The sequence below is a fragment of the Geospiza fortis genome, unplaced genomic scaffold (assembly GCF_000277835.1).
Source record: "Geospiza fortis unplaced genomic scaffold, GeoFor_1.0 scaffold206, whole genome shotgun sequence".
NCBI lineage: Eukaryota > Metazoa > Chordata > Aves > Passeriformes > Thraupidae > Geospiza > Geospiza fortis.
In genome coordinates, this window is record NW_005054311.1 from 3,988,412 (window position 1) to 4,001,847 (window position 13,436).

Below are 13,436 nucleotides of genomic sequence, written 5' to 3' on the forward strand. Positions count from 1 at the left end.
ATTGAGTTTTTGTATTTGGAAAAGATTACTTCATTTATTTACTTCTATTAATAAACTAAGAAAGGAAATGCCAATGTTTTATTCACAGATTTTTACAGGTATTTTGCAATTTTAATTAGTCCGCTGCAAAAGTTTCTTTTTAATTATATTCAGTGTCACACTTTGACAGAGTCTGAGAACATAAGGAGAACAGAAAATAAAAACCTGTTTGATCCTGAGTTACCCATTAACAACATATTCCCAAGCTGTCTAACTATAGAAGGAACTGCAAAAAAGGCAAGAGTGGTAACTCTCTATATAATAATAATTCCCGGTTTTGTCTTTAAACTGCATCCTTGGCAATGACACAGCCCTTTGCATCAGATAAAAAGAAAGCTCCGCCTTTCTTCCAAGATCCTTCTGTCACCCTGCATAAAACCTGTAGGAGAGACAGATTTTGAAGCATCTTCCCATTTTTAGGGGGCATTTCATTATAATGCCACAAGATTTATCAGCAACATCCGAAACCCCCAAAGAAGATGGCAGACCCAAATGGGACAATAAGTTCCAGTACATTTTGAGCTGTATCGGATTTGCCGTCGGCCTGGGGAACGTGTGGCGGTTTCCATACTTGTGTCAGATACACGGAGGCGGTAAGATTGGAACGGGACTTTGCCAAAATACTGAACTGCAATTCTCATACAGCTATACTAACCTCTGATGGGCATAGAAATTACATAATTTATATCAGTTATATCCCTTTTTAAAAAACACTGATTGTTATTAATGTCTTGCAGCAGTTAACTAGCTCTTTCCATAGAAATATATTTAATTATAAATGATATGTTTGGTTAGGAAGACCAGACTGATGCTGACCTGAGAGATGATAGAACAAATCTATGTTGAAGTTTTTATACTGCTACTAAGGTCCCAATGGAAGCAGGAAACTGAGCCTGCAGCTGGCTACCTGAAGGAGAAATGAGAAGCCCTGGGGAGGCCTGAGGTAACTGGCCCCTAGACAAATGGCCACTGAACTTCCCTTTGGGATGGTGAGGGAGCCATTCCCCCCCATGCTCTGAGGAGCTACCTTATCCTCTGGAATTGCCCCTGCACAAAACTAAATTGTGCTTTTGGCTGCCTGTGAGGCTGTTTAAAATGCTCAGTTGATGGAGCAGCAACAGGAGCCTGCCAGGTGTCATGGACAGCTGCCTAAGCCTGTGCCTGGGCACCAGTTCCACAAAGAATTGCTTTGGAAGCAGACAATTTGGTAAATATAAATGGATCTGAAAAGAGTACTTGGTAACTCACCGTTCACAGAAGCTTTTGAAATCTGCCACTGTAAACTGTCTAAAGAAGAGTGAGCAATAGTTTCAGCACACTGTTATTTGTTATCTTTCAATTAACTGGAGAAACCGAAAATTCACACTTGGAGAAAATGTCAAGTAACAGAAAATTTTATCACATCCAGTTTGTTTTACTGAGGTGTCTGTATTGATGAAGTACATCTATTTCAATCAACCAAGGAACCAAAATGGATGTAGCCTGTAAAGGAAGGTCTTTCAGAGAGAAGGAGCCACTTAGATAGGGACTGTGGTAAGTGGCTCAATGAACCAGCTATAGCAGGTTGTATCAAGGGAAAGAACCTTGGCAGATGTAAGCAGAACACTAGGAAGTAGGCAGAGATATTGCTGGTTATGGTAAGACAACTTCTGAGTCTCTGACTTTTTCTGAAAGTCCACTTTCAAAAGTCAACTTTAAAAATTAGACAAAATCTTTAAAGACAAAATAGAGAAAAGTCCCTGTAATTATTCAAGGGTTAGAAAACTTCTGTGACACAAACAACTAAAGAATTCAATCTATTTAGGTAATGAAGTTGAAAATTAAAGAGTATGTTTATCATAGCCTATAAACAAGAAAATGGAAATTATTTTGGTGGCAAGGAGCTTTTTAAGGCTGAATATGCAACAGCTGAGAGTTACACAAATAGAGATAAGACAAGAAGAAGTAGGTCAGATTCCTCCCAGGACACTAGATGGCTTCTATTATTTATTTTAAAAATGCGACATCCCAGTGAAACTCCTGCAGAAAAGTGCCATCACTGGGTGGCTACAAAGCCAGGAGTACGCATTGTTTCTCTGTGTTTGTCCATGGAAAATACTGGGGGAAAAACCTGTCAATTCAGTTAATGACACTGGCATTTATGAGACATGATTAACGTCTTTAGAGAGACATCCCCTAGCAGATATGGCATGAGACCTGCAAGGAAAATACTCTTATGGAGCAGGAACTGCAGGTCACATCCTCTACAGCATCTCAGGTGATCTTTCTATCTTGGAAAGCAAGGGGAAAAGCATTCAGGATTAACAAATAACATAATAAAGCAAACATAATGTGAAGTTTCTATAATGCAGTGAATAATTAACACAAAGTGCTCAGTGGAAAGTTTGAAAATCCCAGGCAGGGCCATAGCAAAATGCAGCTCCTCCACACATTTCATTGCACAGAGCAGCTTCTGGAGCCACCAGCTGCTAGAGGCTACACAAAAACTGGGCACAGTCGGGATTAAGATGAAATATTGTTCTACTGCCCATAAAAAGGCTCCGCATCCCTGTCCTCATTGCCCCAGGAGAAGCATGAATCTGACTGCAAGGAAGTCATCTGTCTTATGGACTTAGCAGTGCTCAGAAAGTCTGCTTGCTTGTGCATCCAGCTCCAGAACCCCACTATTTCCCACAGGAACTTCTAGGGACAAAAAAGACAGGGGGTACAGCAGGTTTAAAGAGAGTGAAAACAGGGAAATGCTGCAGAGGCAAGGGCTGAGTTGCTCCTTTGCTCCCTGAGTAGTAATGTTGCCAGTGAGAAACCAGCGTAAAATAGCCACCAGACTCAGTAATGGCAAACAGCCACTTTGCATCACCACCAACAGTGGCACAAGAGAGTGGTGAATTAAGGTCAATGTATGGATGGGCAGCCAGTGTTTGGTCATTATTGGCCCCTTCAACAAAGAGCTCAAAAAGCTCAGTAGCAGGATAGACTTCCTGTCAGAATGCTGTGAGGTTTGTGAATAATTTGTCATAGAAAGCTGGCATTGGAAAAGTTGAGTGAGTTATGATGATCACTGAGAAGACAGAGCTCTTGCATTTCCATCTGTGTGTAAGGTAGCTGCATTTTTCTTCTGTTAATTTAAAGCACTGACGTGGTTTGGGTTTGCATTTTCGAAAGCAAACAACTCAGGTGCAAGAGCCCAACAGATTTTCAGGGGTACTGGAGCAGAAATCCTGCATGTGTGCATGTGAAGATGTGCACATGGGAGAGACCAGCAGCACTGTGTTTGACTGGGAGCCCTGAGGTGCCATGGCTTTCTGCATGCAGCCATAATCACAACAATGGAGAAGCCAGGTATGGATAGGGCACAGACATGCTTGAAGGCTGGATGGCTTCTGGGGTAGTTTTACAGCTGGTTCAGGTGATATCATTGTTTCTGCATCTTTTCAAAAACAAGACATGAAAACAAGTGTCTGTACGTTTGTCTCATGTCAGCTGTTCCCATCAGACCTCTGGCCCTGATTCATTGCACATTAGTGTTACTCAGTAACTCAGATCTAATATAATATCAGTTCTGCTGACATTTATCACCTGCTGCCGTTACTGATTATTTGGGTTTATTGCCTGAGTTAAGTTAGCTATTTACTTTTCATGACTAATGGGTATGAAGGTTGTTTGCCACAGTTGGTAGAGACAAACACAAACGTTCCCAGGCAACTGGCATTGAAAAGAATTCTCTAAATAGCCCAGTACAGAGTTTGTCACTTAAAACTGAGACACTAACAAGTCATACATCTATATGTTTACACAGGGAGCCATCTGAGCACATTTAAAGAAACCAACTCAGTTCTAGCTAGAACTGACTGCAGTGGTTTACTTTGGTCTATAGGTAGTGTGTACATATATATATATATATGTGTGTCGTATATATACATACATGCTTGCTTAACCCATGGGTATTAAAAATGTGTATAGTGCCTGAGCCTACAAAATTACCGAAAAATATCTGTACTATAAAATACAGTTTCTTTCTAGGAAAATAAGTACACATAAACACTACTATATGTAGCAGCAACCACCATCTAAACCCCACGCTGCTACACACTACAGTCATGCTACAAAGGGAGAACTGTTTACTTCTAGGACAACCATTTACAGACTTTCTTAACCCATTGCCTACTTGACCTTTTGCTCAAATTTGAACTACGACGTGCTGTGAGATGCCTGGTTCACTGTGTCCTCAAAAGGAAAACAAAACCTAGGAGGAACAAATTGTATAAGTAAAAAATACTGGGAAGAAAAAAAAAAAAGCAAAACCCAAAACCAGCCCAAACAAACACAGTATGTTGGGAAGAGCAGAACTATTCACTGTCTGACAGAAAAATCGTGTTACAGCTAGTAACAAACTGCATTTTCTGGTTTATTGCCATATCCTGCCTAAACCCTTGGCGAAAAGCTGTGACATGTGGAGTCAATCCCTTCATAATTCATTATATTTGATTGCCCTTTATATCTCAGGTTAGTGCATGCCTGTATTTGAAAGCTGCCTGCTTGCATCCTTCACATTTCACAGGGGAGTTCGCCAAGCTTATTTTATGAGTTATCTGTGGGTGTTACCCATCTCCATTTGAAATGGCCATTGACTGTCCATTTGGTTTTCTGGACATGTCTTTGGCTCCCTCACTGTCTCTCAAGGAGATACAGTCATTTATGTGGGAAATTCAACCCTGCCAAGTTTTAGTCAGTAAGGTGTGTAATGTGGCCTGCAAGGCACTATCAGTGCCATCACAAGTGTGCTGCACAAATACAATGCTTAGAGTAGCTCGTACTTTTCATCTGGATTGAGGCATGTGAGAAGGCATAAAAGAGGTCATGGAGTGCTATTTTCTAGAGAGAGGACTGAGTGTGATTAAGTTGCTTTTTTTCCTATCTGATGTCTTGATGTAATTCCTTGCTGTGTTGACTATACCTCACTGCTTAGCCACTGAACTGCCATGGAGAGAATGGGACAGGTCTGAAAATCCCCTCTAAATAGCTACTACCCTCTTCTCTGTATCTGAACAAGCAGCTCCCACCTATTGTATAAAATTGCATAAATTATCTCAGCTATCTTGCCATTAAGTTCTTAGTCTTTTGGAAAAGTGCACCCATCCCCATTCTTCCTATGTACCAACAGAACTAATGAAGCGGATCTCCAAACGCTTGCTGCATTTTATCACATTGAGATGTGCTTTCTGAATTTTTCAGATTCTACAGATGCATTTCCTCCAAACTACTATTTTACCACTTTCCAGGTCATTTCAGTCTTTATTATAATTCTTTTTTCTACTCCCAAATCCCTGTCTGAAGGAAAAGTATTATTCATATTCTGGTACTTCAAATGCTGTTGTGTCATTGAATCATCATTTCAAGTCACTTGCTTTTCTTCTGCTAGCTGATTCACAGACATTGGTAAGATGCAAGACTGAATCATGGATCAGTCCTTCCTGATTTTTGATCAGTTTTCTCCACCATTTAGGAAGTCTTAGTATTCCAATATCAAGCACACCTACTGGGTCTTTTTCTCTGCTTCTCACTGAGGCACATTGATTTCTGCAGGTCTTAGTACACATAGATTAGGAGGTTGTCCAGCTGATACTTCAAACTGCTTTACATTTCCACTAGCCCAGTCTGTTGGTCTCTCTTTCCAAGTGACAAACCCAATTTGGTTGTTTCACTCTGCTTTGCTGGCCACTGAGAGCCAACTCTAAGACTGCGCTCCTTCCGTAGCCTCCTGGTCTCTCTGCCCTGTGGAGCACTGACCGCTCCCCCCAGGCTGCCTTGCCTGGGGAGTCATGCACTTTCCCCCCAGACTGTCACGTGCAGGTGAGACAACAAAGGTTGTGCCCTTCAAGTGTCATTTTGCTGGTTATGGTCGGGCAGTTGCTGTCCTGACCTGACTTGCCCCTGCACTGCAATCGAGAGGTCAGGTTTTAAAAACCCTCTGTGTATCTGAGTGCACCTGCTCCTTCCTTTCCTACTGCTGTGGCTGTGGAGCTGTCCCCACTCCAATGGTTCTTCAGCAATCTTGTTACACACTGGTACACCTCGACACTTGGGACTCTCTTGTAAATGACACCAGCTTACCAGTAGTGCAGCAGTTGCAGTTTTTGATAGCCTGATTTGAAAAAGCTTCTGTAGCCTTCTGTGCCTTCTCATGTGCACGGGGATTATTCCATGGCTTTGTGATATCCTTGTGCAGGATTCCTTCCAAAATAACTTCTGACTCTTGCAAGTTCTGAAGAGTTTTGGGGGTTTTTTTTCCCTTGACCTTCTTTTAGTACCACGTGTTTTTACTTGCAGGATCAATGCTTTATGAATCTTCAGTGTCTTTCTGACAGAAGGAATGTTGTAGACTAAAATTTTCCTAAGTCACACCCCAGGGATGCAACTAAATCATGCTTTGACAATACTTTTTTTTTTTGATGGGCATTTCTCCAGGCTTTTTAACTATTTAAAAATGCTTCACCACTATAATTTTCCTTTTCCACTTTTTCAGAGGAAAAAAAACCCTAAACACTTTTTTTTTTTTTAGGTAGAATGTACAGATACAAGATAATTTGTTGCTTGTGCTTTATGATTTTTATGATATAGTTTCCTTTTCCCATCCTCCATGGAAGCCAAATCTACAGAGTTCTGCTCTGCCTGGACTTAACATCACATGGGTTCTGCTTGAGCTTTTGCTGTGCTTATGTTTGAATGCTCTGGTTTGTGGAACCTGCTGTGTCTTAGGTTCTCTGCTTCTTGGATTTTCTGCTTGCTTTCTCCACAGTTAGATTTCTCATGGCATTTTTTAAAATACTTACTTTTGCCTTCTGGCACATCCTCCTCTATCTATTAATCAGAGCCCTCAACTACAGAGTGCCAGAGGGTTCCTACTCACTATTCTGTATCTGATAGCTTACTGATAATGTTTCTCCATGTTTTCCTATAGGTGGGGGATTTTATTGTGGAAGAGTAAGCTTCAAGTGCTTCAGCAGACTGTCTGTTCTTTTTCTCTTTTCTTTTTGACTAAAAATACTGTAATGCAAAGGAATGAATAACTAAAAACTTACTTTACACAACAAGCCAGTTACTTGAATTAGGTTTGAGAAAGATTAGATTCATAAACTATTTCTTGTTAACCCATTCCTTTGCCATATTTTCATATTTGCAGATAGAAGATTATTTTATATAATTCTCATGGAAAACCAGTATTTTTTTCCAAGTGCGACACTATGTTTTGCCATCATGTAAATATGCCTGAAGATACACACAAGCCAGCACAAAGTAAACATGCTTTTATCAGCAGAATGTCTAAACACACTCTGCTGCCAGTGGTTCAACTAGCAAACAGAAAAGGGGAGAGAGATAACAGTTTGCACTAAGTATTACCCAGTAATTTCCCAGGAGATATGATATGGGAGATAGGCTGGTTTCTTATGGAGTGCTCTGCTGGTGAGGGCTCAGCAGGGATTGCAGCATGGAATGCAGCTGCTGCCCAGAGCTGGTGGAGAACCAGACGGATGAAGAGGTAGAGCACTCCATACTGCAGTGCTCTGGTCACTTGCCTCAATATTTTGCTCTTCTCAGGAGACAGTCCAAGGCATCAGACTGTCAGAAGGGCTGGGCTGGCACCCTCAGATGTGCTATGGAGAGGAATACTGCAGCAGGTTTGAAACAGATCACAGGACTGAGCATGGCAAGAGGTTACTGGGTTCTTCTTGAAGGGACCTCAAACTGAGGATTTAACATAGAGGGAATTAAATGTGAGATTTGTTTTTCAAACCTGCTTCCCAGTTAAAAGCATTTCAAGAATAGAGATCTTAAGGTGAGACATTTATTTCCAAGTTTGGCAGTTTATGAACAGTTCTTTGCTGAGAAGAGCTTTGTGATTTTTGTTTCTACAAATAACTTGATAAAAGGCTAAACCATCCAACAACACACCTTCTCTGGGCGCTGTATGGATTTAGTGCAGCACGTAACAAGAGGTAGCAAAGTTATTGCAATACAACACTAACTCAAGAGATTAGATTTTATCTGCCCAGCCTTCCTAAATAGCCAGTGATTGCAGAACCCAGGCGCCATTCCAGGTGGAGACCAGAAATCCTTGTGCATTCCCCCACCTCTCTCTCAGGGCTGAAGATGGAGCATAAAGAAAGTTTCCTGAGCTGGAAGAGCAGAGCTGAGCAGACCCAGCTATGAAGTCTGGAGGCAAATCAGAAATTATAGAACAAGGCACAAGTTTATTGACAAAGCTATGAGGAACAGAGAATCTGTTCACATTTGTAGGAGGATGGGGAGGTGACTGAAGCAGGATTTCTGTCTTCGTCTCCCTGGAGAAAAGAGACTTTGTGGTCACAGTGGCAATAAACTTCAATCTATTCCACCATTTCAATTTAACTGGACGTTTGGGCAGGTGCTACAAATATACTGATGAAACTTCTGGTCTCATGAAAATCAGCATCTGTGCAAAAGAAGGGAGACCCAAATGTGTGTCCCTTCTGGGGGAAGGTGGGGCAAGAGAGGCATTGGACACAGTTTACCAGGAATCAGCCAGGCTGTTGGTAGGACTGGTCCCTTCCCACAGGCAACCAACAGGACACACTGCTTCTGGCCCAAGGGAGATGTTGCAAGGAAAACAGAAAAATGTAAAGGACACAAACTGGGAAGAAATGAAGTTTCATGGCTCACATGTCTCAGAGAACAACTTCAGCCTTGCTTTCAGTTTTTCATTAGCTAGAGGCTCTGTGGTCTGAGCAGAGCTTCATGCAATAAAATAACCTGGTCTCTTGGGGGTATACAGCACATAATCCTGTTTTTCCAGAGCAGGACGGAGGAGCACAGGCCTGAGACCCTTAAGAAATGAAATGAGGCAATGCACTGAAGGGAAAACAGATGGAATAGGGGACAGGCAAACCCTTGTGCTTTATGAGAAGGAGGACAAAAGGAGATGCTTAAAAGAAAGGGAAATGGATGAAATAGTGAGGTTACCTATAATGGGCTGTAGTAATGCCTGAGGGAAGTGTCCTGCAGCACTAAGCATCCCAGTCCCTCCTCCTCCATCTTCACTGCCAAAATTACCAGCATCAGATGTTACGTGTAGGTGTCCCTAGCAATGATCCCTCTCTCAACACATCCTACAAGGACTTTGTTAGGCTCATAAAGCAGATTAATTATAAACCAGTAATTTCAGTGAGATGCAGAAAAATCATGTGGCTTAATCACACTTAAATGTCTTTTCAGGGGCCTTCCTGATACCATACTTCATCGCTCTTCTCTTTGAAGGAATCCCACTGCTACACCTCGAGCTGGCCCTTGGGCAGTGCCTGAGGAAAGGCAGCATTGGAGCCTGGAACACCATCTCTCCTTACCTTGGAGGCGTTGGTAGGTCCCTTCAGTCCCAGCTCAAGGAACTGCAGACAGGTCCCACCCAGCACTCACTTCCTACAGACCTGTGCCTGATGTGTTTTAGGATATAAAAAGAAATTAGTGTTAGGATTAAAAAGGAATATTTTGTAATGGGGGTGGTGAGATATTTAGGGATGGTTTCCCTAGAAACATTCAAGGCCATGTTGGATGGGGTTCTGAGCAACCTGGTCAAGTTGAAATGTCCCCGTCCATGGCAGGAGGGACTCACTACATGATTTTTAATGTCCCTTCCAACCCAAACCATTCTGTGATTCTGTAATTGTGTATTGCTCTCACCAGGCATTACTGCAGGCACATTTTAGGATCATTTGGAGAGCCTAAAATGCAAACCTAATAACCTTTGCTGTGGGGAGCATAATGAACATGGCCTCTGCTCCTCAACACTGCCCCATACCAACCATAGCCTGGTGCTCAACAAGAGCTGCCTGCCCACAGTGCTTCTAGCTCCTCCCTCACAGCCCCTCCAGGACCCAGTCTTCTCTGTCCATGAACAGCTAGACTTGAGGAAGGACAGAAAGATAGGAAATCAAGGATCCTGGTACCTCCTAATGAGCCCAAAGCACATGGGAAGGCTTCCCTCCACAAGAGGGTGGGGTTACTGAAAGGACTTTATCAACACAGCTGGACATGAGGGACAATCCACATGGCATAGTGCATCAGACTGATGTGCAGTCCTCTGCTGCCAGCTTTTTTCTACTTATTTAATATATGAAAAAACACATCTGGTGCCCTGTGTCCACCACTGTTAGGCTGCAAAAAGTGATCCAGAATAGCCACCAGGAGGAGGCTAGGGCATTGACTCTACTGGGTATTTAACACCCTTGTCCCTGCAGGGCAAGGGAAAACTCCTGCATGCTTCAGCCAGCTCTGCTAGATCATGACCTGCTTTAAGCAGGCGCCTGAAATGGGCTTGGCACTGATGGCCCTGCCTGTGGGGCTGTGTGGGAGGAGAAGGGGAGGGCAAGAGGACTCATCTAAAGGCCGCAGGGCAACAAGAAAGAAATACCAAGCTGCAGGTGGTGCTTCCAGCTAAACCCATCTCCTACAACCAGGCATGTTCATAATCTCTTGCAAAAATGCAAGCAAGGAGAAACTGTGGTTATTTTTCCCTCCTCATCACAGGAGTAAAATAGTGTTAGGGCACCTGTACATGATTTGGGACAAGAGGGGCCTCATGCAGCTACAGCACACTATAGAAATTTGGTCTCTTTTGCTCTCTGCAATTACAGTTGTCCAGTATTGTAGAAAACAATGGACTACATGCTAGGGCAAAGATTTCAACCCTAACCTTCTCTGTAAGTAGAGAGTCTCAGCATTCCTGGAGCAGGGCTGGTGGTCTGGGGGATTGTGCGCCAGTGTTTGGCTACTGAGGACACAAAATGCCCATCTTTCATTGGAAAATCTCAGGACAGGATCAGGGGGATGGAGAAGAAAATCTTCAAGAACTAGGAAATGAGAGCTTGTAACAGCTAGTGTAGTGACTGACTGATTACTTTTTCCAAAACTCTTCTGAAGTGAGATTTTGTGCTTTCTGTAGGAGTTGGTTCATGGATGGTGTCGGTTCTGGTGAGCTTATACTACAACACTGTTTTAACTTGGGTAATGTGGTATTTCATAAACTCCTTCCAAGAACCTCTTCCTTGGAGTGTTTGTCCTCTAAATGAAAACAGAACAGGTAAGTACATCTCCATAAGCACTGCTAGCAAAACATCAGACTCTGGGCTAATCAAGAAACCACACTTTATTTTGCCCCGAATTGTGCACAAGTCCTGGTTTGATTTCCTGTTAAAAAGGTACAAGAGTCATGCTGGCTTGCTCAAATTCATCATCCTCACAAGAACAACAATAGCCAGAAAGTCCATGAGTCCTTTTGCTTGACTTTAAAGCGGGAAACAAAATAAAGAACAAGTCCTGTTATCCATTACAAAACCTTTACTGAGACTAAAGAGAGACAGTGTACATAAGCAGGACAAGGAAGAATGCTCTCAGGTTTTTGAAACTATTTTTCAGGCTCTGTTTTTTCTTGGAGCAGGAGAGGGAACAAGTTCCAGGGCACAGCAAGAAATACCACCTTAGTAAAAGGCTAAGAAAAAAGACAAAACATAGTGGAATTAAACTTTGTTTTGGAGGCCTTAGGACTGTTCTAGAGTAGGAAGACAAACAGACATGACAGGTTGTGGTATACACCACTTGCAAGTTCCCTTTTCTTCAGGCACAGAGCCTGGCTGGGGAACGCTGACTCCCCTGCATGCAGATGCCTGAAGTTCCTGTTCACAGAAGTCTTGGAAACTCAAATCAAAGAGATCAATGCCTGGGTCTTTCCTCACCACAGGGCCATGACATAGCCAGGGGAGCCTGGACTTAGATGTATTCTCAGGTGCTGGTTTGTTATGGCTTCACCAGCTTGTAGCTATACAGCTAAAAAATGTCATTGTTTTCACTACAATTAGTTTAGATTTTACCTTGCACTGAGTACAACACTGCTTCTAATCAGGAAGTTATCCCCTGTGTAAAATGCTGATGATGTTCTGGTGAAGGTCTCACATAAGTCTCATAGTCTCAGCCTGCTGTGAGAGTTTGTCTTGCTGCACATTACAGAGAGTGCAGAAAGTCCATCTCAGTATTAGATTTTGCAGCCCAAAATTTATTCTAACACTTGCCACTTTTTTTTTTCAGGGTTTAATGAAGAATGTTATGAAAGCACTGCAGTAAATTATTTCTGGTACAGGAAAACTTTGAACATAACGCCTGATATTGCTGAGAGTGGCACATTCCAGTGGTGGCTCATTTTGTGCTTAGCAGCTTGCTGGGCAATTGTCTATCTCTGCACCATCCGAGGAATTGAAACCACAGGGAAGGTATGGAAAGGGTAGAGAAGTGATTATCCTGTAGTTTGAAGTCTTGCCCTCCAGATACTTTTTACCCCAAGGAAAACCCCATTTTACCCCATTTACCACACTGGCACCATTCAGTATGCTCCCTGACCAACAAATTGAGAACAGCAGTACAAGTGGCTTAAAATGATGCTTCTCTCCTTTTCCATTGCAAACACTTCTGCCCTATCAGCCTTCCCTCATACAGTTTTAAGAGCCATTTTGTTACAAATATATTCTGCAAAAGTACACCCTGCTTATTTGAAAGATAGCTGTATTCATCTGTAGCTGTCTGATCTAATATTATTATTATTGTATGTTGCAATAATTTAAATAGGATTGACTGAATTTACTGCCAGTAACTCTCTGTCTTCTGACCTCCTTACTTTAGGCAATTTATGTCACAGCAATATTTCCCTATTTGGTCCTGACTATATTCCTTATTCAAGGACTCACTCTACCAGGAGCCACTGAAGGTCTGATTTATCTCTTCACCCCTAATGTAAGTATTAGTATTTATTTTCCTTTTACTTCTCCTCAGATTTCATACCATTTTCCAACAACTCCTGGTTTAGATGTCTATCCAAGAGCTCAGCTAAGCTCTTTTTTCTGAGATGAGAGTCACTTCTGAGATGAAGCAACTTAATTATTTTAATACATTTTCACAAGAAAATAAGCAGCAAAGAATTTAACAGTTCAGTAGTAAGGCTGTAACAAAATACTGGAAAATTAAGTTTAAGAATGTTATGGGTGCCTCAGTCTTTAATGTGTAAGTGAAACTGATGTACTTCACAAGTACATGAGAAAGATGGGGTTTCCCTGCCACTGCTACAGAATTTACACAGCTTTAATCTTTAAAGAATTCACAAAGAGAACAACTGAGGACTTACACTGTAAAGTGATTTTTTTAAGGTTTAAAGTAATTTTCCCCTGCCCCTGTTTCTTCATAGTATTTCTCCTCTCCCCCATATCTCTTCCTAAAAGATACAATTGCTGGAGAACAATTTTTCCCATTTTTCTTAACTTCTCATACGGACAGGAGTTTCAGATCTCTGCAGAAGCTCGCCATTTCAGAAGCACCTTCCCTAC

At 42.1% G+C, this 13,436-nt stretch overlaps 1 protein-coding gene across 1 annotated transcript in view; it reads left to right on the top strand.

Moving 5' to 3' along the window:
* Positions 1-331: 331 nt before the first annotated feature.
* Positions 332-13,436, top strand: part of LOC102043942 (sodium-dependent neutral amino acid transporter B(0)AT3) — a 23,937-nt gene continuing 10,832 nt past the window's right edge. The window contains exons 1-5 of the mRNA XM_005419325.1: positions 332-632; positions 9,289-9,429; positions 11,012-11,149; positions 12,151-12,332; positions 12,739-12,849. Of these exons, the coding sequence (XP_005419382.1) occupies positions 476-632; positions 9,289-9,429; positions 11,012-11,149; positions 12,151-12,332; positions 12,739-12,849 (729 nt within the window). The 5' untranslated portion in view covers positions 332-475. The remainder of the gene's footprint in view (positions 633-9,288; positions 9,430-11,011; positions 11,150-12,150; positions 12,333-12,738; positions 12,850-13,436) is intronic.